The 27,457-nt window shown below is 39.8% G+C and overlaps 1 protein-coding gene across 2 annotated transcripts in view; it reads left to right on the top strand.

Moving 5' to 3' along the window:
• Cd226 (CD226 molecule) overlaps positions 1–27,457 on the top strand; it is a 100,242-nt gene that overhangs the window by 50,434 nt on the left and 22,351 nt on the right. For both annotated transcript variants that reach the window (XM_060376956.1, XM_060376957.1), the window contains exon 5: positions 16,845–17,192. In XM_060376956.1, the coding sequence (XP_060232939.1) occupies positions 16,845–17,192 (348 nt within the window). The remainder of the gene's footprint in view (positions 1–16,844; positions 17,193–27,457) is intronic.

Below are 27,457 nucleotides of genomic sequence, written 5' to 3'. Positions count from 1 at the left end.
TTACTCATAGTGTCTGAGACTGGAAATCTGTAAACTGTTGTCATAATATGTACTCATTGAATTACTGTGTTAAAATGCAACAGGATATTTAAATCATTGCATTGTAACGTGCAGATACTAAGTACCTAAGAAAGCATGACCACAATTAGGTCAGATCAGAGCTTAGATTATTATCACACATTTAGTGAGAATCAGGTTCCTTATGCCAAAGTGAGAACTGAAACCCTTGATAAGAGGGGTGACATGTTGTTACCTTAAGTGGGTAGAAATTTTACATCCATAAGCTTAAAGAATTTTGTAGGTTAGACATCTTGGTCACAGAATTTAAAGGATTCTAGTTGCCTATTCTTGGACTAAGAAAAGAAATGGCACATACATGAACATAAACAAACAAACATGAAGGACAGAATGGGCATCACCTAAAAGTAGCCAGTAACTCACTTCATGGCTGCCTTGCTGAAGCTGGAGCCTCCTGTGACTATATTACAGAGAGCCTTCCCATTTTATGTTGAAATGCTGAAGCAAGAGCGACAATTTGAGGCGGCTGAGAAAACAAAGTTCATCACATTCAGTTTAGCAAAAAGTTAAGTTTATAGCCCAAAGATATGATTAAAAGATTTGCTTTGATGGACAAAGTTGCATTTGATAGCACAGTGTGTGTATGTGTGTGTGCGCACACACACAAAAGAGTGTGTATAAAAAGAGAAAACAAGATTCCTTTTATTTAACTCTCCTTTTCCTACTTAATTCTTATTCATAGGCACATGCATGTTTGGACTGTTAGTAAAGTGTAGATTTAATTGAAGATATTTTCTGTTTTTATTTGCTAAACATCCTCAGTCTTTCCTAACTTATTTGATTTCATTATGTTGCTGGTCATTTAGATTATTCCTACTATTCCTGTTTCAGGTAATGCTTGATAACTATGTTTACATGCATTGTTTTTGTAAAACATGTTTCCTGGGGTTGATGTGGTTCATCATCCTGTGATGAGCAAAGGGTACAAACTGATAGTGATTTGTTTCCTTTGTTCTGCCACCTTACCTATTTCTCCATTACAAATATATTTTAATATTTGATAATTACATTAAATACAATGGCTTTATATTATATATGTGAAAAGATTCCTCTATGTTTTCTTCTATTTCTGGATTTTCTTTCCTGAACTGCTGGCATTTTGGGGAACATTTGATGACTATAATTACTTCTTTTAATAGCTGTGCTCATTCTGAATTTTCAGTATTGTGTTGTTTAACTCCATTATGATATAAACTAAACAACTTCATTCTTTCTTTCCTTGGAGGTTTTTGAGAAACACTGTCCATCCTTTTGTGGCTTAAAAAGTAACTGTAACCTTTTGTAACAATAGTATCAAAACCATGCATTTTGTGTTCTTGGCTACTGTGTGGATGTGGTACCAGGAGGAATAGCTCCTGTATGTTTCCTCTGATAACTCTGGACATGAAATCCACATTTTTGTAGTACTTAGGATTGTTCTCTAAACTTATAACACTGTGAAAGATGGCTTATAATCCATTCTTCATAAAAATTTAGGCAAACAAATGTGCTTGGAACTGAATTAAGATTACACATTTTTTAAGAGTGTGGTACCTTTTGAGGATTCAACAGCTTTCTAGTGTAGGAGAAAAGACAACAATAGAATCCAGCATGACACAAAACATCAAAGTAAACAGTGCTCCTGGAAAGACGTATGAGGGGTTGCATAAGACGTTTAAGAAGACAGGGCTGACACAGGGACATGAAAGTAAATGCAGTTCTTGGAAAACTAATGCATACTGTAGATTCTAGCAGGAGATGAGACATCAGACAAGGGCGAGAATGAAAGCATGTAACCTTTTTTCTGTGGGTGTGAGTGGCAATGGGGAACATAGAGCCTTGTAAATAGAGATGACATATAATCAGGCCTGCAGCCCCTCCCTTCATGGTTTAAGAATCTATGGGAACATGAGAGGAGAGGAGCTTGAATTTTTTACTTCACTTGGGTAACTATTTATATGGTCCCATAAAAAACAAAGTGATGGTCAACTGTTGGGCAGAGTGAATGGAATTTCACGTAAGAAGTGGGAAATAGTAAGAGCTGGAGAGGGCAGGGTCTCCACAAGGAGAGCAACAGAACAAGGAAATTTGAACACAGGGAGCTTCCCAGAGACTCATACTCCAACCAAAGACTCTTCATGGAGATAACCTAGAACCCGTGCACAGATGTAGCCCATGGAAGTTTAGTGTCCAAGTGGGTTACATAGTAATGGGAAGAGGGACTGCCTCTGACATAATCTGATTGGCCTGCTCTTTGATCACCTCCCCCTGTGGAGGGAACAGCCTTACCAGGCCACAGTAGAGGACAATGCAGCCACTTTTGATGTGAACTGATAGACTAAGATCAGAAAGGAGAGGAGAACCTCCCCTATCAGTGGACTTGGGGAGTGGCATGCATGCAGAAAGGGGAGGGAGGGTGGGATTGGGAGGGGAGAAGGGAGGAGCTTATGGGGGGATACAAAATGAATAAAGTGTAATTAATAAAAAAAATAGTAAGTACAAAAAAAACCAAAGTGAGAAACTTTGAAAATATTGCATTTCTATCCTGTTTTGTTTAGAAGTCATTGTTTCTGTTGAACAACTTTATCTCTGATAAAGTTTTTAGCTCCCACAGATGAAGTAAACATTCTTAGCACATTCTTTTGATCACCACAAAGATGTAAATTTAAAAGTTCCCACTGAAATCAAAATAAGTACAACTCATGATACACTTACTTTGAAAACATTTGAATCACAGTAGAGAACCAGCAATAAACAAATATTTCAGAAGCCATTTCTGTCTCTACAGAGTCCAGCATAATTTCGAAAAGCAAGACATATAGGCGGGGCTATCAGTTTACCTTTTGCAAGTGTGATAATTTATTTTATACGTTTATAGAAAAGTATGAAAAGAAAATAGGTCTCTAGGGCTCTGGCCATGTGACTCTTGAGTTCGTGCAAGGGAAGGATGGCCAGCAGACTTGGAGGCCAGCAGCGGCTGACTGAGTCAAAGAGGAAGTTTTTAATTGATTCAAGCTATGCCATCACAAAGATGCCAGGAGGCCTTGTGTTGCCTCTCGTGCAGACAGGATGGTGTAAGTCTAATGTTGAGCAAGTTTCAGTCCGGGTACTGCACATGCGGCCAGTATTCTCCAAAAGCAGCACTAGGGAGGATGATAAATGTATCAGTTAGATTACAATGTTTCTAAGAAAATCCTCCAACGGAGCCAGATCAAGGATGCAGACCAATGACTCATAAACAAGGTCCAGGGAGGTGATTGTTCATCTATCACCATCCTGGGGGTGTTCAAGACAAGGGAGAGGGAAGTCCATCCCTCCTGTCATGAATGAGCAGACAGTTAGGGACTCTGAGTGTCAGTTATCCCAGGGGGTCTACCGATGGAGGAGAGTGTTAAGATGCTCAGGTGCAGGACAAGGATGATGGGAACACATAGGGTTGTCCATGGAACAACCTTAGGGTCTTTATGATGTCCATTTTAAGCCGGGCCTCTTCCCGGGAGGCTCCCTGCGGTATAGGACTTTTACCGAAGTTGGAGTTCTGATCTTTCAGATATTATTGACCATCGTGCATATGCGAGGCTTGGTGTTGGATTCATAGTTGCCTTTATCTTTTTCATGGAATACAAATATAAAGAAATCCCTATTGTTAATTATGTTCAGCTATAACTGAGTATGAATATTCCAGCATTCAGGGGAATTCTGTATGGACCACTTCTAACTGGGTTTTCTTTAAGTGTTGGTGTTACTGGCTGATGACCTGTAATTACGACGTGTAATTCTGAGTGTGAGTAGAGGGACTTTCATTTTCTTGTCTTAGAGAAAATGACTTTTCTTTCATAGAACAGTTTTTTCCACACAAAAATTCTAGGCAACGGCTTTCCATTTTTTTTTCAGAGAATAATTAATCAGAGCAGTCATGTGGCTAAAAATAGTGTGTAAACTTTGATTTTATAATTCTAATTTATCTTCAAATTTGATTAAAGCAGTTGTGTTTACGGAAGTTGAAGTATATAAATCCACATATGTGTAAATATGTTTATTACATCTTGCGGAAGTGCACTGTTATTTCTTGTTTCCATATTTTAATATATCAGTTGCCTCTTCATTACTAAAATGTCGTAAGTCAGAAAAGCCAATTAGTATTTCTAGAAAGCCACCTGTGAGTATGAAAAGAATATAATGCACCAGATTGATTTTCAAAAATGGTTGTACAAGTCTACATTCCCACCAACAATGGAGGAGGGTTCCTGCTTCTCCAAATTCTCTCCAGCATGTGTTGTCAATTGAGGTTTTGATTTTAGCCATTCTAATGGGTGTGAGGTGAAATCCCAGGGTCATTTTGATTTGCATTTCCCTGATGGCTAAGGACATTGAGCATTTCTTTAAGTGTTTCTCCCACATTCGATATTCTTAGGTTGAGAATTCCTTGTTTAGCTCTGTACCCCATTTTTTAATTGGATTACTTGATTTATTGCTATTTAATATCTTGAGTTCTTTATATATTCTGGATAGTAGCCCTCTGTCAGATGTAGTGTTGATGAAGACCCTTTGGACATCAATCTGGCACTATCTCAGAAAATTAGGAATAGTGCTACCTTAAGATCCAGCTATACCACTCCTAAGCATAGATCCAAAATATATTCAGTATACAACAAGGACATTTGCTTAACCATGTTTGTAGCAGCTTTATTAATAATAACCAGAATCTTTAAACAACCCAGATGTCCCTCTACTGAGTAATGGATACAGAAATTACATATGGAAATTTACATAATGGAATACTAAGCAATTGAAAACAAGGAAATCATGAATTTGCAGGCAAATGGTGGGAACTAGAAAAGATCATCCCGAGTCAGGTATCCCAGAAGCAGAAAGACACACATGCATATACTCAAACTTATAAGTGGATATAAGCCATCAAATGTAGGATAAACATGCTAATATCTATAGTCCTAAAGAAGCTAAGCCAGAAGGAGGACTCTCAATCCTCATTCAGAAAGGCAAATAGACATCGAAAGAAGGAGAAAACAGGAACAGGACAGGAGCCTACCACAGAGGGCCACTGAAAGACTCTACCTACCAGGGTATCAAAGCAGAGGCTGAGACTCATAGCCAAACTTTGGGCAGAGTGCAGGGAATCCTATGAAAGAAGTAAGATACAGAAAGACTTGGAGGGGACAGGAGCTCCACAAGGAGAGCAACATAACAAAAAAATCTGGGCCAAGGACCATTCATAGAGATAACCTAGAACATTTGCACAGATGTAACCCATGCCAGCTCAGTCTCCAAGTGGATACCCAGTAAGGGGAACAGGGGCTGTCTCTGACATGAACTCAGTGGCTGGCTCTTTGATCACCTCCCCCTGAAGGGGGAGCAACCTTACCAGGCCACTGAGGAAGACAATGCAGCCAGTCCTGATGAGACCTGATAGGCTGGGGTCAGGGGGAAGGGGAGACATCCCTTATCAGTGGACTGGGGGAGGGGCATGGGAGGAGAAGAGGAAGGGAGGGAGGACAGGATTGAGAGGGGATGAGAAAGGGGGCTAAATAAATTGTATAGTTGAATAAATTGTAATAAAAATTTTACAAAACACAAGAAAGGAATATAATGAACTAAATAATGAATAGTGACACAAAAGATATGGGAAATGAAAGAAAATTAAACTTAGAAAAGAAAGAAAATTTACTTGTAAATACGGTAAACATGAGCAAATTGAGTATCTTGAGTCTGAGGTCTTAAGCAGAGTTTTCTCTGGCAAAAATGTCTATTAACTTTTCCACAGACATTGGCGAGCCCAGAGTCAGTAGACAGACACACAACTGAACTCACAGGAGTTCCTGCAGATATCATGCCTCTATGGCAAATCTCTAAGGGCAACTGGTTCTGGTACTTTTCTTTGCTTAATGAATGTGGAAGGGAGCAAAGGGTGAAGAAATTGAGGGAATAAGTGTGAAAGGAAAGATGAGAGGAGGGAGAGGAAAGGGAAAAACGTAGGAAAAGGAGAAGGAAGGAGGCAAGAACAAAGCTAATTTGCATCCTGCTGTACCCCTTCCACCTGCACGAGTCTCTGGGTGCCCACAGTGCCCGTACAGGTGCTCCCTTTGCTGCACACATCTGTGGTAGCATCCGTGGAACAAGGCTGGCTCCTGGCCTTGTCGCAATCCTTTGCTACTGCAAGTCTGTTCTGGGCCTGTAGTGGGAACCTGCTTCTTTACTTCTGCTTGAAAAACAACCTAATGGGTAATGTCACACTGTGTTGGTGCATGCCAGGAATTAAAACTGTTATATGCATTTTGATAAGGATAAGGATAGAAACTGATTTCTAATAATAGCATTTAAGGCATCAGAAAATAAGATATTTTGGATCTAAGGCTGTCTTGGGTCCTGTTTGTCTCTGTGAATTTCAGCCCTCCAAGCAGGGAAAAAGAGAACTCCAGCTATCTCTGTAGACATTTAGTGTGATATAATAAGCTAGCTGGTTCAGTGATTCTGTGTGGCTCCACCCTCCTACCAGGGTGAGAAGAACTCTATTAACCAGCAGGGGCCTTCTCTGCAGAAACTCAGTATGTTAGCATGTGTCATGCATTTAATGCCGCCATATAAGAAAGAAATTATTCAAGGTTGATTGCAAAACTTTAAACTATACTACAAATCAGAGCTGGAGAGATGAGTTTGTCAGTCTAAATTCCAGATGAGATGTGTCTGTAACCCTAGCTATGGAGAGGTCAGGAATAAGGATCTCTTGTTGGCTATACAATCTATCTGAACCATCAAGCTCCAGGTTCAATTAGAGACTATGTCTAGAGAACATAAACTGATCAATGAAGGCATATGACGCTGACGTTGGTTCTCTACACACATGGACATACACATGCATGCACATGTATATACACATGTGGGTATGTTCACACAATACACATACGCTGTCCCTTTTAATAGCCATACATTCTTCTCTCATACAATATAATCTGAATACAATTTTCCCTCTCTCTACTCCCCCCAGTTCCTTCCACCTTCTTTCACATTTGGATCCAATTCCTTTCTGTCTCTCATTAGAGAAAAACAAACAAACAAACAAATAGGTTTCTAAGAGATGACAACAAAACTCAATAAAAAATAAAATGCAGTAAGATAAAATTTAAACCATCATATCAAAGTTGGACAGGCCAAGTCAACAGAAAAATAAGAAGGCCCCACGTGAAGGCACAAGAATCAGAGACCACTCATTCAAACATTTGGGGCCCCATGAAAGAATTAAACTGAAAGCTGCAGTATATACACAGAGGACCTGGTGCAGACCCATGTAGACCCCATGATTGTTGCTCCAGTCTCTGGGAGTTCATGCGGGTTTTGCTCGGTTTTTTAGAGGGCAGTGCTCTCTTAGTGTCTTCGATCCCTTCTGTCTCCTCTACTCCTTCTGCCTCCTCTTTCAGGGGTTCTCTGAGCTCTGAGAGGAAGGGTTTGATGGAGACATCTTGTTTTGAGATGTACACATATGTTTTTAAATATACAAGATAAAATGCTTAGTGTATCCCAGCTTCTGCTCTCTGTGGGGAGATAATTAAACAGAGATTTGATGTTCTGATACTTCTTTTTTTCTGTTACAAATTTCCTACACAGGAAGTCAATATTTGATTCCTAAATGTGGGATACTCTTGGTAGCATTTTAGTAGAAAGCTTTTGGACTGTAATATCTTTCTGTTTTAAAAGACCTCAGCAATATACAGCTTGAAATTACTGTACCCCATCATTTGTTTTTTCTGGCTTGGAGAAAATATGCAGAATTGTTGAAAAGTTGCAATTTTTTTATGTGCACAGCAAACTTTGTGCTACTGACTTAAATAATATCACTTCTAGGCTGCATGATAACAAACTACAAGTTACAATTAGAATCTGAGTAGCAGTTACAATGTGCAAATCCTTGTTACCTTCAGTCAAGGCTCTCTAAACTCAAGAGCTCATTGAAGCTGCCTGGGGAGCTTTGACATTTAGGGCTGGGCCTAGAGCCTGGATCACTGCTTGGAATCCTGGATGGTGTGAATCAGAATTGCCAAGCTGATTCCTCTCCGGGGCTTGGACAGATGCAGCCCATTCTGGACCTATTGCAAATCTTCTCTTTATTTGTGGTTTCTGGATTGAGTCTGCTTCATCATTCAGGGCTGATCTCTTTTGTTCTATTAGACAACTATCCCTATCTGTCCTGCCTTTGAGATGGCTTTTCCAGGCTGTGTTTTATCTCTTGATGGTAGCTCTCATCCTTCCCGCTTTATCATTGCTTTTCAGTCAAGCATTCTTTTAGCTCATTTTATTTTATTTATTTTTTATTTTTTAATTTTATTTTTTTTATTAGTTACATTTTGTTAATTCTGTATCTCAGCTGTATCCTGCTCCCTCATTCCCTCCCCAATCCCACCCTCCCTCCCTCATCTCCTCCCTGCCCCTTTCCAAGTCCACTGATAAGGGAGGACCTCCTCCCCTTTCATATGACTCCATTTTATCAGGTATTTTCAGGACTGGCTGCAAAGCCCTCCTCTGTGGCCTAACAGTACTGCTCCTCCCTTGTGGGGTGGGGAGGTCAAAGAGCCAGTCATTGAGTTCCTGTTAGAAATAGTCCTTGGTTCCCCTTACTATGGGAAACCAATTGATTACTGAGCTATCACGGGTCACATCTGAGCAGAGGTTCTAGGTTTTATGTACTCATGGTCTTTGGTTGAGTGTCCATCTGAGAAAAGACCCTGTGCCCAGATATGTTTGGTCCTTGTGGAGCTCCTATCCTTTCCACATTAAACTCCCCTTCTTTCATATGATTCCCTGCACTCTGCCTAAGGTTTGGTTGAGTCTTAGTATCTACTTTGGAACACTGCTAGGTAGAGTCTTTCAGATGCCTTCTGTGGTAGACTCCTGTCATACATTCAATGCATATCCCATTTGTCTTTCTAAATGAGGATTGATCATCATACCCCTTGTCCGTTTTCTTGATTATCTTCTTTAGGTGTATAGATTTCATTATGTTTATCATATCTTTTAGGTCTATATAAGCGAGTATATTCTATGTTTGTCTTTCTCCTTCTGGGATACTTCACTCAGAATGATCTTTTCTAGATCCCACCATTTGCCTGCAAATTTCATGATTTCCTCTTTTTTTATTGCTGAGTAGTATTCCACTGTGTAAAAATACCACAATTTCTGTATCTATTCCTCCGTTGATGGACATCTGGGTTGTTTCCAGGTTCTGGGTATTACAAATAAAGCTGCTACAAACATGGTTGAGCAAATATCCTTGTTGTGTACTTGAGCAAATTTTGGGTATATGCCTAGGAGTGGTATAGCTGGGTCATGAGGAAGCACTATTCCTAATTGTCTGAGAAAGCGCCAGATTGACATCCAAAGTGGTTGTACCAGTTTACATTCCCACCAGCAGTGGAGGAGGGTTCCCCTTTCTTCACAACCTCTTCAGCATGTGTTGTCACTTGAGTTTTTCATCTTGGCCATTCTGATGGGTGTAAGGTGAAATCTTAGTGTCGTTTTGATTTGCATTTCCCTAATGGCTAATGAGGTTGAGCATTTCTTTAAGTGTTTCTCTGCCCTTTGATATTCCTCTGCAGAGGATTCTCTGTTTAGCTCTGTTCCCCAGGGAGGCAGGGCTCCAGACCCCTTTTAGCTCATTTTAATCTTGCTTGGTTCCTTTAAGTCAAGGACAGCAAGTGGTATTTCATGGTGGGGCCTATGGAGACTGTTGCTTTTCTGAACAGCATCCTGACTGCTTCAGACTAGACTGGTGAAGCTTGAATTGCCTGGAGTTACTGATCCAGCAGCAGTAAAAGTGTGACAGCTGGTGTGCATGCCCAGTAGGAGAGTGTAACAGTGCAGATGGAATGCTGAATGTGTGCAGTGCCAGTGTCAACAGGCAGGCCCTGTGTCAGGGCTCCTTTCATGCCTCAGCTTCTCCTTGGCTGTGGTACTTCACCTAAAACTGCCTTCATCCTTCCTGGCATTCTCCCTCTGCATATTTCTGTCTGAATTTTCTTTCTTTGTAATGTAAAGACACTAGTCATATTGCAAAAAGTTGACCTACCACAGCATGACTTAACTAATTGCATTGACAATGGACCCTCATTCTAAACCACTATATTTGCTGGTAATGGCTAAGTAAGAGCTTTGCCATATAAATTTGGTGGAACACATTCAACTCATCTCCTAACTTAGTCATCATAGAACCTTGGAGCATTTGAAGGAAAGGGAGTCCAACCTATTTGTCACCTTCCATGTTTGAAATGCACACACTGCAATGTTTTCACAGCAGCAATTGGGAGCTGGCCTGCTACAGCTCTGAGAATACTGACATATTTTAGGTTACAGGTTCCTGTTTGTTCCTGTTCTGTTTGAAGTTGCTAAACTTCAGTTAGGGTCTGCCACAACCACCCTTTTCAGGCCTTTGTCACAGGAAGTGAGGGAGGTGAAACTAGGTTGAAGGAAATTTAGTCTTTGGGGGTCTGCTCTCCTTCCTCTACCTTTGCTGCACCCTCCCACACTCCCTGTTCTGTGAATTTCACAAACACTTCTTTTCCACTTTCTGGACCCTCAGTTCTTAGACCCTGATAGTAACTGGAAATTAGTGTGTTTATTTATTGTGTCTGTTTGTTTTGGAGAAGTATATTTCAGGTCACTGTACAGCACTTCCTTAGTCATCATTCAGTCAATGTTTGGTTTCTTAGAAAAGCTTGCCATGGTGCATCTCCACAGACTAGGCAGGCATGGGAATACATGAACTCACTACTGTTAACTTCTAATTAGCTGGTTATGATAGCTGCTACAGATGGCTTCGGGCAATTCTGGGCTGTTTAACAGTTAGGCTACCAAACCTTGGGCAGAGTGCAGGGAATCATACGAAAGAAGGGGGTGTTAGTAAGACATGGAGAGGACAGGAGCTCCACAAGGACCAAATATATCTGGGCACAGGGGTCTTTTCTGAGACTGATTCTCCAACAAAGGACCATGTTTGGATATAATCTAGAACCCCTACTCATTTGTAGCCCGCGGTAGCTCAGTATCCAAGTGGGCACCCTAGTAAGGGGAACAGGAACTGTCTCTGACATGAACTCAGTGTCTGGATCTTTGACCTCCCCATCCCCCTGTGGGAGGAGGAGCCTAGCTAGGGCACAGGGGAGGACATTGCAACCAGTCCTGATAAGACCTGATAAGCTAGGCTAAGATAGAAGGGGAGGAGGACCTCCCCTACCAGTGGACTTAGAGAGGGGCATAGGAGGAGATGAGGGAGGGAGGGTGGGATTGGGAGGGAATGAGGGAGGGGGCTACAGCTGGGATACAAAGTAAATAAACTGTAATTAATATAAAAAAATAAAAATTTGAAAAATGGCATATTGTTTCTAAATAATACTATGCTCTGTCAGGAATGAACATTTCATAGTTTCTCTGACCCTCATCTAACTTTGGTGTAAAGTACTGTCTTTGTAATTTTTGTCTTCAAAAATCTCTGAACCCCTGAAATTGGAAAGGGCGTAAGCCCACTCTTGGCCTGGCCATTAATAAAAATGATTTAAAACTTCAAATTTGTTTAATAAGTATGGTTGTCAATACTATTTCTCATGAATCATTTCATTTCTAATGAAATTTTCTTAAAGATCTAAAACTAAAGGTTCAATAAAGGTTGGGAAGCCAGACAAATAAGATAATGGGAAGCATTTGGTTTGTAAAGACCTATAACACTCCCCAGCCCTCATTTTTGTCGTAACAATGTAATTGGATAATAAAATAATGAGGTTGTTTCACAATTGGGGGCATCCCAAAATACTATGCTTGTATCTGACAGAATGTAAATCAAACAAATTTTATTTTATTCTTGGGGCCGTGTATTTTTCATGCCAGAATATTTCCACTTCTAACAGTCTCCTTACTTTTCCACCTCTGTTTCTAACTAGACCCCTTCCACTCAACTCTGAGTGGAAACATCTCTCTCCTGAGAGGCAACTAGGTCCTGTGATACACTACCCAATAGCCCGATCACATTCATTCTTCCCTAGTTATTCAAATTTCTAAAAGGTGTGTGCTTCCCTGTATTCTCATGCTTCATGAGTACATCATGCACTTAGCCTCTATTTCTAGCATTCCAGCAACACTTCAAATGTCCCCTGAGCCCTTGACCCTAAATGTTGGGGGTCCAGTCTTCTGTAAAGACCCACTCTGCCTAGCTGGCATCTGTGTTTTCTTGCTTCCCCTCTCTCCTGTCTCTTATCTTACCTTCCTCTTATCTCCTTTAAAATTTGCTCCTTTTTCACAACTGTTCATCTCAGAATGTCACTCTGCAGTTACCAACCTCAGGTGTTTCTGTCTACCCTTCCTTCTCCACCACCTCCTGGGCAAGTGACGTAAAAATCAACAGCTTCCTGCTTACTCAGATCTCTCCATGGGTTTCCAAAGCACACGACAATAAATTGTTCTTAAGATGTTTAAAATAGCCTCTGTGGTAGGCTCCTCTCCTGTTTCTTGTTTGGAATATGCCATTTTTAACTTATGTTTTCCTAGTTATTTTAGCTTACTTTAATTATTTGTGTTAATACATCTGGACAATGGTTAAGGCCACGAAAATCTCAAATGTGTTGCCCAGGCAGATGTGACTGCTGTGGGGAACAGTGAACACAAAAAGGAGTCAGAACAGGATGGCCTTAGCTTAGTCATTTCAGAAATAATGGTAAAATAAAATCCTATGTGCCTCTTTCAAGCTTGAACATCTATCAAGCTTGGCCCCAATATGATTGTTCTATGTTTCTCACACTCCTTCTTATTAGGTTTTATCTATTTTACATTTTTCCAATTACATCAACATTCTGCTCTTTACGCCACACATTGGAGATATTTGTTTTTTTTTAACCTGTAAATTTCTCCTTTCTCATTTGTTTATTTTTATTTTTGTTGTTGTTGTCAGTTAGAGTTTTGTGCACTGCCTTCCGACATCTCACAGAACACATCTCTATGTTCTTTGTATCGTTGTAAAGAGCTTGGTTTACGAGATGGAATCTCTTTGTTTTGGTAAGCGTCTACTTATTAGAAACATGAACGTCTTTTCATGAATTTTCAGTTGTGTCTTTGTGTAGAATTCTTAATTTATCTTGGCAAAAAATGTTATTTTAAATGTTTCTTTTAATTTTTAATATTTATTTATTGACTTTGCAGACCGGCCATAAACCCCTCTCTTCTTTCCTCCCAGTAACACTCTCCCTATCTGTTCCCCATCTCCTCTACTCCTCAGAGAAGAGGAGCACCCCTACCCACCCACCCCAGCATCAGGACTGGGTGAATCCTCTTTCTCTGTGGCCTGGTGAGATAGCCCCGCCAGGGGAAAGTGATCGAAAAGCAGGCAATAGAGTTCATGTCAGAGTCAGCCCCCACTTACCCTTACTAGGGACCCGTATAAGGGCTGTGCCGCCCATCGGCTATATCAGCTACATCACCCTAGGTCCAGTCCGCGCACGGTCCTTGGTTAGTCCTTCAGCTTTTACAGTGCCTCGTGGGCCCTGGTTAGTTGGCTGTTGGTCTTCTTGTGGAGCTCCTGTTTCCTCAGAGTCCTTCTATCCTTTCTCCATTGCTGGTGGGAATAAAATGACTCTGGAAATCAATCTGGTGCTTCCTCAGAAAATTGGAAATAGCTCTTACCTCATGAACCAGTTATACCACTCCAAAAGATGCTGTGCCATACAGCCAGGGCATTTTCTCAACAACCCACAGACCTAAATAACAACTAGGAACGAAGGTAGGAGGCTTAAATCTCACTCAGAAGAAGAAATATATTAGACAGCAGAAATGCTTGAAGAGAGGGAGTGGGGTAAGAGAGGGTGCATGGAGAGTAGTGAGGGTAGATATTGGACCTGGGAAGAGCAGGGGATGGAGGACAGAGGGCTTGCAGAGAGAAGAGAAACCTTCGGGAGGGGCATCTCTGTGACAAGCTGGAGACCTATGACAGGGTAGGCTCCTGGGAGGATATGAGGGTGACTACCTGAGACTCAGTTGTTGTGGACATGGAGACTGAAGAGGCCACCCTCTAACTAAACATGACACGTAGTTATGACAAAAACTTTGACCCAAAATTTACCCTGCCTACAAGAGGCACAGGGACAAAGCTAAAGCAGCGACTGAGGGAATATCTAACCAATGCCTGGCCCAACCTGATACCCATTCCATAGGAAAGAGTCAACCCCTGACACTATTAACAGTACTCTGCCATGTTTGCATATGGGAGCCTAGCACAGCTGTCCTCTGAGTGGGGATGTGAGGTGAATGTGAAGTATAGGTGTACTTTGCAACGATTGGTTCTCCAGAGGTGGAGCAACACTTAGGAAAGTGGATAAAACACAGAATTAATTTTTTGAGTTAATGATCTATAATCATGACAGAAAGTCACTTGTAAAGTCAAGTATTCCAATAAAATCTGCATAGGCAACAGTACTTTACGTTTATTTTAAAAACTAGTACATGGCTGAAATATAAGTGTAGAATCAACAAGTTTCTATGATTCTTGTTGTTTTTTCATTCTGGAACTCAGTTAGCATCACACCTCCCCCACCTGCCCCAAAACTATGGCGGGATTGTCTCTGATTTAAATGGATTCACCATTGACTTGCAGTGTGTCAGGTGGTGGCCCTCTCCTTGTGTCAGGTCTTCTTTGTTGTTGTTTTTATTGTCACTTTGGAGAGCCTTCCACTTGGATGATGATAGGAGCCACAGGCAGCTTCCAAGTGTGGCTTGATTTTCATCTCAGAACAAATAGTCAACTCTATTCAGCATGAAGCTTGACCGAGGATGGATGGAGACTCTAAACTTCTCTGGTTCCTTATGTGGAGCCTGAACTGTAACATGTCTGCCCCTAAAACTCCCTTTATCCTTTGGGTCTGGATGATCATGGATAGAGATTTTCTTTGGTGCTTCATGAGTTTGGTCTTTCATATAAATGCCAGTGATTTCCCTAAGAAGAATCCAGCGCTTTGTGCCTGAATTGACAAGTACATGAGGGTATTCCTAAGAGCAGGTCAGGGTGAGTACAGCCCAAAGAAAGCTTCTGAGAGTAGAGAAGCATCCAGAAAGATTGAAGAAAAACAGTTGTGAAAAGAAATCTTGAAGACAAACACGAAAACCCATGTCCAGGGCTTTCACCTGTCTACTCCTAAAGGCAGAACCACTCTATAAATAGTGGGTGTTTCGCCACAGACTGTTAGTATCTGATTTAGTGTTTTCCTTCTCTTTTCTACAGTTTCATCTCTAGTAACTTCCCCATTTAACTTTAATTTCCCCCCTTCTTTCCTATTAGCTTTGACTTCCTTATTATTTTCGTCTTACACATTTTCTGCCTTTCCTTCCCTCCTTTTGTTTTGTTGATTTGTAACTTAGAGATGAAACATTTTCTGTATGCTCTTATGTGGGCAAAGTGTTACTTCTGATAAACACTTGTATGGTCACACATTCACACACTAGAGAGCTGTGGTTTTCCTGCATGCAAGGGTTTTAGAACAGGAATCACTTGTTGCAGCTAGTTTTTGGTGGCAGGAGATAAAAGGTCCTAATCTAACACGAACAGCAATCTTATTGTACTTCAGACTTGTGCTCTTTTCCAAATTGCCATTTTTGTATTTTTCATTGCCCTTCCCCCCTCCTCCCTCTATTCCTTCCCTTTTCCATTGTTTGGTTGCTGTTTTATAAGCCCACACTGGATCCCTTACCCCACTGAGCATAGCTGATACAGATAAGCAGTCTTTTCTTTTCCATCCCACCTGCCGATAAGCCCTGTGATATCCTCACTGCTCAGCCTTCTCTTCTCGAGTGGCAAATGGGGATTCTTGGTTTGTGGCAATAAAGACTCTAAATGGATGAAGCTGGCACTTACTTTACCTGTTACAGCTTTGGGCTATCCTGATCTGAGAAATAAAAAATTGAATTTTAGTATCTACATCAAGTTCACAAGCTTTCTGGTCTCAGAACCAAAAATGTTGGAGGACCCTAAAGGACATTTGTTCATGTGTGTTATATGTAATCTATCATGTTCATAGCACCAAAGCTTAACATTGAATACAATTTTAAGCACAGAACCCTTGAGCACTCACTACCCAAGCTATCAGTGCCTATGACAGTATATGCTCTACATTCATGAAAAGATCTGTTATATTTCCCTGTTGTTTTGAAGATAAATTCACCAAAATCTTTTACAAATCTCCAAAAGGCCCACAAGGATCCCCAGAACATACTAAAAGAGACAATTATTAAAATAGTTGATGATACTTGCTCTGTAAACTCCAGAAATGGTGGTGTGAAGGTAGAAATTTGGGAGAGTATTTTTGGCACCAGAAATTTATACTATATGAGAGTCTCCACCTATGCACCAAACATTCCTGTACGACTGAGCTAATGAGAAATACTGTAGTATCTTTTCATAGCCATTAAAGCTTTAGACTATTGGCTCATGTTATAATCTGTAATTCAAGTTACTAGTGCAGTCTTCTAAGTTCAGACATGGATATGATCACTGCTAAGAAAATACCAAAGGTTTCAGTGATGTTTCTTGTTGTGTGCTTAACAAAGTAACACTAAAAAGAAATGTGTCAACCATTGTATTCTTTTTCTATTTACAAGTACACAATGAAATTCTTTTTCTTTTAACAAAAATGCAAAGTGAAGATACCATTTACTCTGGAGCAACTATTAGGTTAGCTTTCTGGGTAGCTTCTCTCTGTGTGTAAACATCTGACCAGGTGCCTAAGCATTTGCTCCTTTTTCTTTTCCAGATAGTTTTGAGATAGCAGCACCCCCGAATAGCTACCTGTCTTCAGAACCTGGACAAAATGTCACACTCAGTTGTCAGCTCCAAATGAACTGGCCAGTGCAACAAGTCATATGGGAAAGAGTCCAGCCCCATCAGGTAGACATCTTGGCTTCCTGTAAGCTATCTCAAGGGACAAGATACACATCAAAGTACCCAAGACAAACATGGAGCAACTGCAGCCAGGGGATCAGGCAAAGTGTCCTCATCATCCTTGATGCCATAACTGCTGACTCAGGACTTTACAGATGCCGATCTGAGGCCAGCACCGGAGAGAAAAATACCTTTGTCCTAAGGCTGGTCATAACTGATGGTGAGTGACAAGAAATGTTCCCAGTGTCAAAAACGGAAAAACAAACAAAGAATCAAGTAGACAAACCCAACCACTGTGGATTGGTCTCCATTCTTTGTCTTTGCAGCACACAAGCTCCTTTAATGGGATTCATTAAAAATATTCATTAAATATTTTTAATGCTTATATATGAAATTTCCATTAATGATTATATACAAAGTTTCCAGAATACTAGGTTTCTATATGCCTTTTAAAGAAGGATCTTTAGTATGATTTATTCTTGTCCATACTCCAAATATATTTTACCTAATAGTCATATATGCATATATATATTTGTAAATATTTTATTGGCTGATTTAATTATGTTGAACATTACTAAATTTTAGGATTTGGTACTTCTTTATTTAGTTAACTTATCTATCATAGCTTTACCAATGGAAATATTTCATTTTTTATAAAAAGTGTAGAGTGTGTGTTTGCGTGTATGTGTGTGTTCATGCACCTGTGTATACACATGCAGAGGTTAATAAGTGAAGTCTGAAAACTTCCTCTATTGCTCTCTACCATTTTTGGAGATGGGGTCTCTCACTGAACCCCAAACTCACAGCTGTGAGTAGGCTATGTGGGTTGTCTGTCCTGAGGTGGCCTCTGTTTCACCCCTGCTGGGGAAACAGGCACACAGTGCTGTGTCAGGCATTTTGTGGCGATAGAGGTCCTCATGCTAGTGTGGCAAGGGCTTTATCCCATTTCTCAAGCTAAGCATTCCTCTACTTTTTTTGCCAGCTACATGTATGACCTAAAATGCATATACGTGTGTACACACACAGACACACGTGAACACATATGTGTATGTGTGTGCACATGCACACACACACATATATACACACAGAGTATGTTACCAGTCTATATCTTCATTATCTAATTCCTCACTCCAAATTGTCTACAGACTTGAGGTAGATTCCCAGTTATTGTATTTCCTGGGTGTCTCCAGCAGTAAGAAAATGCTGTAAAAAGAGGTTTCTAAATCTTGAGAGGACAGGGCTTCCACAGATATTTGATCAGTTTGCCAGATGGCAGCCTCTTGTCCATCATAAACAGAAGCCAGCTGGCCTTGAGGTTTACAAAGCTGACCTTCATGGCCTGTGAGAAGTGCTCCTCTCGGAGGCTGCATTCCTTTTGTATTCATAGTCTGTCTCCTTTGTCATAATGAAGTTTCAATTGTATAACCATCAGGCCAATCAAAAGCTGCATCTGCTCGTGTGGGAGAAGTAAAAGCTATTTCTGTGTTTATAAAAGTGAAAACACAAAGGCCAATGCTAAGGTGTATAGAGAGGCCTGAGCTACCACTAAGCAGGGGGGAGGCAATCCTCTGCTTTTCTGCTTGTGCCTCTGGGCAACTCTCTCACTGCTCAGGAGCACAGCTTTATTTTTATGAGCAACAGAAACTGTATTTCAGCTTATTGTCCATATTTTCTACCTAGTTCTTCACTCCCTCCTCTCCTCTTTCTTCTCTTCTTCTCTGCCCTTCTTTTCTTTCTCCCTTCTTCTTATTCTTGCATCCCTCTTTTTATCTGTTCCTCCTTCCCTTCCTCTTTCCATCCTTTCTTTAATTTTCACCTGCTTTCTCTTTTATTTTTCTCCTCAACCCTCCATTCTTCCATCCGTCCCTCCCTATATTCCTCAGACGTTTCTTGGCTTCCTACCCTATCACCTTCATTTTTCTTCTCTCGCTCTCTCTTTCTCTCACTCTCTCCCTCATCCCTCATTTCCTTCTTTCCTCCATCCCTCTCTTTCTCCCTCCTTCTTTCTTGCTCTTTTCCTTAGTTTCAGTAAGTTCACTTACCTTAGCAGTGTTTAAATATTTAGAAGCAATTCTTTCAGTGTGCAGCTGCCCCTCACAGTTTCTGCTCATATCACAGACTGGTCTTTTCTTCTGCATTGGACTGAATGTGAGAAGATTCTGTGTTTCAGCTGTCACTGCAGCTATGTGTAAAGAGGACAGTAGCTCCTGGAGAACATGTGTTCATGATCACCTCAATCCTTCTCTGCCTGTCTCAGTGACAACAAGAACCGAAGGACAGATATACATTGGATTTAAAAATTAATATCAAAGAATTGTTGACTGATAGAATTTTTGGATGCAGAGAAAAATTAACAGAATTCTTTGCCTTACATGTCAACTATTCCTGTAGCACAGATAGGAAATGCAATACTTCTTACCTAAAAAAAACCTCATGCATCACAGAAGTTATTTTGGTTATGAACAGAAAAAAAAGAGTAAAAAGTGAAGTTAATCTTTCATTAAAAAAACTGGGCAAGAAAATATTCTACACATGAATATGTCATAGCGCCATTTTCGCACATGTATGAAATAAGGTTTTATCAAGTAAATGCTAAGAGAGTGATTGTAAATCTCTCAGGTCAGAGAGCAAGCAATGAGAATGGGTTTTAGGAGACATTGTTAACTTTTATAATTAGTAAAAATGTCCTTCATATGCCCAACGTGAATTTTTCACAAAGCTATTTCTTTGTACATAAATTATAAACAATGTCAAAATCTGCCATCGTGGAAGTGACAGTGTAACAGCAGGAGCCTTGAACAGATGCAAATAGTTTTACGCCATCTGATTGACAGATTAAAAGAATAACAACTAGATTTTACATCCATTAGCAAAAGTTATAATTGATGAAAGATGACAACAATTGGTTGTGTTTTAGATTACTTCTTTTTTTAAATTATCATAAGTAAAGATAAAATCTAAAGCTACCGGACAGCAAGCAAGGAGGAGGATTTGTGTTTTCTCTGGGGTGATTTTATTATCTCAAGCCCTGAGGCTATTTGGTAAAAAAAAAAAAAAATCAATGTAGAGCTCGAAGCAGAGAGACAGGTATAAGATGTGAGGAGGATTTGATTCATCTCAACTGTCAGGATAAGGGTGATTTTGACACACGTTTTATAAACTGCTACACATCCCCTTTTAGTTCTTATGCATTTCTTTTACAGGGTGACATTGTATGCATCCAAATGAGATTTTAGGGGCCTCAGGGTTGCAAACACACACACATGCACACACACACAGACACACACAACTTTATGGATTTTCCCATGACTTCTGAGTACTTACATTAATCTTCAGACAAGAATCAATTAAAGGTCACCCAAAAGATTTAATCAATAATTGTCTAATTTCCAGCACAGCATATATATTATGTAGAATATATAAAATATACACATATACACACTATATAGAAATATATTTATATTTTATATCATATTATAAATACATTTATACTTATAATATTAAATATTAAATACTTATTAAATATTTTTATAAGTATAAATATATTTATAATAATAAATATACATAACATGTATGAATATATGTATATTAGTGTTTCTTGATATGTTTTAAATAAAGAATGTAGGTAGCAGGAACATGAGTTATTTACTAACAATGAAACTTCTCCCTGTTTGTGTGTACCCTTGGGAGTAGAAACACGTACAGATTGATATTACTGATTTTGAACCTCAACCACGGAGGCCAGTGACAGGGTGAAATGTGTGCTCATAGCCAAGGACCACAGTTATTTTTGTTTACTAATATCCTTCAGATTTTAATTAGTTACAAGAAAACATTTCAGGTCTGTAGCCCCCACCCCCAAATTGTGAAGTCCTCTTAATATTAGCTAGATGATGTACAGACCATTTTAATTTAAACTACCCTTGTTAACATAGAAAGACTGAGAATAGAAAAAATGACATCTGCTCACTCAGAAAGTTCGGAGAGGACTGGAAGAAATTGTTTGCTGCTGGTTGAAGGGCTTGCTATGGTTTTTGTCCAATCTTCTTTAATGAGGCCTCTTGATTGAGCCAAATTTCATAGGAGGTAATATTGATAACCAGATCTGAGGAATGAGAGGAAATATACCATGGAGGGCAAAGTGACATTTGCACCTGCTATTGGGGTATACATGGAGAAGATTATGACCAGATGACTAGGTTGATGCAGACAGTCTGAGCCACGGGTTAGGACAGAGTGATGCTGTTTAAGTGAAATGACACTTTGGTGTGATTCTGGATCTTTTTTCATGTCAAGGAAAGACACCACAGCTTCCTTATCAGTGGAATTGGGCAGAGGCATGGGAGGAGATGAGGGAAGGAGAGTGGGATTGGGAGGGGATGAGGGAGGGGACCACAGCTGGGATAAAAGTGAATAAACTGTTATTAATAATAAATAAATAAACTTAATTAAAGAAAAGAATCCCAAGATCTGTTTTTGGCTTCCTTGGCTTAACCCCTCATACTATTCTAGTTTCTCCCATCCCTGGCTACCACTTTTCACTATTTACCTCCATGCAAAAGGTTTAGTTAGCTCTTCCTGTCTTTATACTCTGTGTACATTAGCCCAGTCTCCTTTTGTATCTTAGAACCTTAGAAATTTTAACTGTCTAAAACTTTCATATCTTAAAATTACTATTATTTTTTTTCTTTTTTTTTTTTTTTTTTCAATGCAGTTTATTCAGGAACCTTGAACAATCCTCGGACCCTGGGGAAAGCCAGCCCACAGCTTAAATAGCCTCTGGGTAGCCAACCCCAGCGTGCCATGTGGGCAATGCAGATAGGTCCCCATTCATGGAAGCAAGCCAGATCCTCGGCCTTAGCCAAATGTGGAGTTGTTCGTGACAGAGAGCACTCACCATCGGGAAGGTGGAAGGCGGAAACCAGCTCCATCTTTAAGGCATAGCATTCCGCAGCTCTCTACAGTTCCCCCTTTTTGTTTTAGACGCATCAGGCAAGAGTAGAGGTCTGATCTCTGATATTAGAAATAAATTGGGACTTTGTACCGATGTTCATTTAGGTGTCATCCACCCAAAGAGCATCAGACCCGACCGATACCTTTTTCTCAGAGGCGGGACCTGGGGCATCAACCCGCATGCAATCAGATATGCTCTTCTCTGGGTCGAAAGCGGCTGACCCTGAGTGCAATGCTTAGCCTCGCATCCTGAGCGTATCATTTTAGCTTTTTATGGTATCCAACCATGCTTGGGGAGAATGTCCTGCTTCAATGGCTGTAAAGGCCTGAATGATCATGGCTGCATCACACTGTTGTGAGACTCTAATCTTGCATATATACCACAGGCAAACCAAGGAGACCAACACCAGAAGGCCTGCTAACGCTCCCATGCCCGCCCATTCCTTCAGATGATTCATGGCTGCAGCAATCCATGTTGATAATCCTGTGGCTAGTCCTGCGTCCACTCTGGTAGAATTTACTGTGACAATGGCCACTCTCAGCTGCTCCATCGTAGTATCGAATTCTCCAGTCCAATTACCTAAAATATAGCTCGACAATTGTTTAGACAGATTTGCAGCACAGGAAAAATTCTCATGTTGTATGCTAGTGACACAAAGTCCAGCATACTTTCATTGACAGCCAGGTTGAGCGATTTGCCATAGGGTATCAATTTGCTCCTGCACGAGGTCAATCCTCTGATTGAACACCATCAAGCTTCCTTTTAGTTGAGCATTAATTCCTTTATGTACAACTAAGGCATGAGCTACATTGGCTAAATGATTATTCAGGGTCTGAGCAGTCTGCCCAGTATGACTCATGGCTAATGCCCTGGTGGTAGCTCCAACAGCCGCCAATGAGATGGTAGTAACAATGGTGGCTGTAGTTCCAAGATCCCTTTTCTGTCTGAAGAGAGTCATAGCGTGAGGGGCATCAATGGGCACAGGCACCCAGTGAGGCATGCGAGTAACCAGGGCATGCCTAAATTTACTAGCATTCCAGCATTGGGCAAAAAAGCAAGTATCATTACCACAATTACTTGGCTCTATCTGGCTAATAATGAATAAAAATGGGGGATATAGACAAACAGGTGTGGGCTTATAGGAAATCTTATGAGAAGCCTTAACCCCTCGTTGGAACATCCTGCGTCAGTTCTAGAACTAGCAGTGGTGGTGTCCGAGGTCTGAGTAGGTTCAGGAGACCATTGCCCCCAGGGGCGAGAAGTGCTCCATGCCAATTGACTAACTCCATGTTTTCCTCCAATTTTGAAAGTCATTTAAGGTTCTTAAATTATTTTTTTCCCTTTTTTCTTAAATTTTTCATCAATTACAATAGTAAGAGCTGGAGAGGACAGGGTCTCCACAAGGAGAGCAACAGAACAAGAAAATTTGAACACAGGGAACTTCCAAGAGACTCATACTCCAACCAAGGACTATTCATGGAGATAACCCAGAACCCCTGCACAGATGTAGCCCAGGGCAGTTCAGAGTCCAATTGGGTTACATAGTAATGTGAAGAGGGACTGCCTCTGACATAATCTGATTGGCCTGCTCTTTGATCACCTCCCTCTGGGGGGGGAGCAGCCTTACCAGGCCATAGTAGAGGACAATACAGCCACTTTTGATGTGAACTGACAGACTAAGATCAGAAAGGAGAGGAGAACCTCCCCTATTAGTGGACTTGGGGAGTGGCATGCAAGCAGAGGGAGGAGGGAGGGTGGGATTGCGAGGGGAGGAGGGAGGGGCTTATGGGGGGATGCAGAATGAATAAAGTGTAATTGATGAAAAATTACTATTATTAAGTGATGTAGTAACTGCATTTGTTTGTGCGGTTCAGATTCTTAATAAATACCCTTGTCTTCTTTCATTGTATTTTTCTTTTTTTTTTTAACTGGGCAATTACTTTATTCTTTTTTTTATGTTCATAGAAGCTTTATTTGTAATAGACACATATCAATTTAAAAATTTTGTTAAACAAAGACTATGGAAAGTGGGAAAGAACCATAATTTTCCTGATAATAAAACAAAAAATATATTGAAAGCTCATCATGACATATTTCCTAAAATAAGATATTCTATGACATCTTTGGTATTTAAAAATCCAATTTTACAAAACAAAATACCATCTACATCAAAACTTTGATGTATTTTTCATTTAAATGGAAAGAAATCAACCCTATTAAAAGTCTGTGAGACTATTAAATACATGTTTATTTTTTAAAGGTTTATTTATTTATTATCTATGCAGTCTGCCTGCATGTGTGCCTGTAGGCCAGAAAGTGGGCACCAGATTACATTATAGATGGTTGTGAGCTACCATGTGGTTGCTGGAAATTGAACTCAGGACCTTTGGAAGAACAGCTACTGCTCTTAACCTCTGAGCCATCTCTCCAAGCCCCACATATGTTTATTTGTGTACTCCTTAGCTTTTAAAATAATGTTTGATATAAAGAATGCTATTTTATTAAATAATTATTTAATATCCATATTTTGTAAAAATAAATTAAAGACTATTTTAAATGCATTCACTTTGTGAAATTTGTATATAATAAATATTTTGGAAGAGTAGAAATATGAAAAAATATTTTTAAACTATGATATACACTTAACATTTACAATAAATACTTTGTAGTTAGAAAATTATTACATCCATTTGGATATTATTACATCTATGTTGAAAGTTATCTAAGTAGCCTTTTAGGAAATGATCAGGAGTATTTGCTACACTAGCATTTTCATCTTAGAAGGTATAATGTCCATTTAAGTTTTACATTTTCTTCATAGCTTATTTCAAGACTCTCTTCACATGTCACAGCTTGTATTTGAGGTTTAAAGATTGCTGATCAAAGAAATGAAACTTTGAAAATCAAGTGCAATGCTTGCAGAAGAAAATTTCATTTCATGAAATTTTGTTTGTGTGTGCAACTGTCAGAAAGATCTACTTCCTTTTAAACCTGTATTATTTTGCCTTTTAAAACACACATTGAGCCTGATGGGTAGCCTGCAGGACTATTGAGTGCAGAGTGAGAAGCTGGATCACAGGCGTGTTTACCAGGGGATCACAAGGCCACGGCGCCCACTCCTCCCCTGCAGTGTTGAGTGTATGTTCCAGCAGCAGCACTCACGGTTGGCAGGTGGCAAGAGCACGGTGCTAGCTATGGTACTATCATCCCTCATCCATGCGGGCTGGGCTTACGGATTTTGACTCCCTGTGCTCTTGAACTGAACTATGATAGTATGGAAGGAGACTTTGTGTGTGTGTGTGCACATGTTCATGTACGCACATACATGTATATGTGCTTCTGTCTAATTCATGTCCTCATGCTTGTAAGGCAAATACTTAGTAAGTATTCCAGCTCCAAAGAACAAAACATTAATTCTATTTATTTATTTGCTTTTTAGTTTTAAGAGTTCAGCTTCTCTTTTATGAATTGAGTTTTATTCTGCAAGAGTGCTATGTCATTAATAATTGTGCTTTAGAGTTTTGCTCATTTTCAATTGTATTTCTCACTCTTATGGGTTTTGACTAGATTTTCTAAGTTGTCTGCACAGACCAGTCTGTTTCTGACACAGTTTGATGAGCCTTGGCACTGGAATATTTACATACATGGAAAATAAAGTGTTCATGACTAGAGCCCCTTGACAGGAATCCCTGAGTTTTGCTGAGTTTGCTCACAAGTTAAAAATAGTTTCCTTTGAAACAAATCAGATACATTTTTTCCTCAATTTAATTTTATTTTAAAAATTCTGGTTGACAGCTGGGTATTCAGATATAACACACAGTTACCAGCATCACCAGTGATCTGAGCACTCAGCCTCTGCCTTTATGTCATGGTGTCTTCACCTCACAGATGCCTCTGCTCACATCAAAATCTTTTCCCCTTTCAGTGAGCTGATGCATTTGAAAAGCACAAGTACTCAGATAATTTCTTTTAAATGTCTCATATAGAGATGAATATATTTTCCCCAAAGTACAAAGAAAGAGAACATTTTCTTGAATTCATTTTGTACTTTTCATACTTTAATATTGCATTGAATAATAATGTCAAGTTAATATCACATACAACAGAAATCTGAAAAACAGGAAAAAGCAGTTGATCTTAGAAATTGCTATTTGGTAAATCTTTTGCCACCAGAGAGAGTATTTATTAATTAAAAAAAACACATTTTTTTACTGCATTTATCCATTTACTGTATGTATGTGTATTTTGTGTGAATATGTGTATGAGAGTATGTGTATGAGTGTCTGTGGGTATTTTGAGTGTGTGTGAGTGGGAGTGTGTGTGTGTGTGTGTGTGTGTGTGTGTGTATGGAAGAGAGTGACTGGCAGAGAACAACTCTCTTTTTACCATGTGGGTTTCAGGAAATGAATTATTAAGCACCTTTCCTCACTGAGTGTTGTTGCACTCAGTTTTATTTTAAAAGTAAACCTTCCTTGTTCCTTGGAATTCAGACAAGTCAAATTCAGATCCACATACTTAGTTGTCCCTTGAAACACCCACGCATGGCCCCATTGGCTGAAGAAGCCTCCTAATGTCTTTGACTTCTAAAGTAACCGATCTCGCTGTCTCAGTCCTACAGACAAACCTCATCCCAGGAATTGCAGGCAGCTCCTCCTTAGCACCACAGTGGGCCCTGCTTAGGTTAGTAGGTAAAGTCTCTTCCAAAGGCAGACACACGATTACCATTGCTGGAAATGAACTCAATGTGCGATTGGCAGTATTTGATTCTTAACAGAAATTCCAGTTTTGAGTATCCCAATTTAATTATCCAGATGAACATTTTATTTGCAGTAACTCAAAAAATACTGACTCAATTCTTCACAAATATTCAAAGGCAGCATGATGGCTTTTTAGAGGTCTATTTATCTAAAAGTTCAGGACATGAGGAACAAGCATGAGTCTTTCACTCATGGAGATACATCTTCGAGGCCCAATGTGCACCTTATGATTTACACTGAAGTGACTCAAGAATCCTTAAAAGGTATTGACCCAATAGAGAAATATATATCTTCTTTTCAACATCTGTAAAGTATAAAATAAATATTTAGCAGTCTAGACTTATGTCTTTATGATTTATTTTCAGAATGTATTTAGCACAGGTCATTTTTGTTGGAACTGAAAATCAGCATGTTGCCACAATATTTCAGAATGGAATTGACATTTTGTTAACTCATAGGAAGTGATTTTCCCACCCACGAAGTGTAAATGTGAAATACCAATGGTTCTTGTTGGTCTCATACAGATTAATAATGGTTTTAGTCATAGTGAAAGTGGGTGAGCAGGGGCTCTCTCTGACATAGACTCTGTTGCCTGATCTTTGATCACTTCCTTCTGGTGGAAGGGCATTGCTGGGCCACAGAGGAAGAGATGCAAGCAATCCTAATGAGACTCTATAGGCTGGGGTCAGATGGTAGGGGAGGAGGGAGTGCAGAGAAGAGGGGTGGAGGGTGGGGCCAGAAGGGGATGCAAAGTGAATACATTATAAAAAAATA

Source organism: Meriones unguiculatus, chromosome 2 (genome assembly GCF_030254825.1).
Source record: "Meriones unguiculatus strain TT.TT164.6M chromosome 2, Bangor_MerUng_6.1, whole genome shotgun sequence".
NCBI lineage: Eukaryota > Metazoa > Chordata > Mammalia > Rodentia > Muridae > Meriones > Meriones unguiculatus.
The sequence above is the reverse complement of the archived record's forward strand: the minus strand, read 5'-3'. Positions and strand labels throughout refer to the sequence as shown.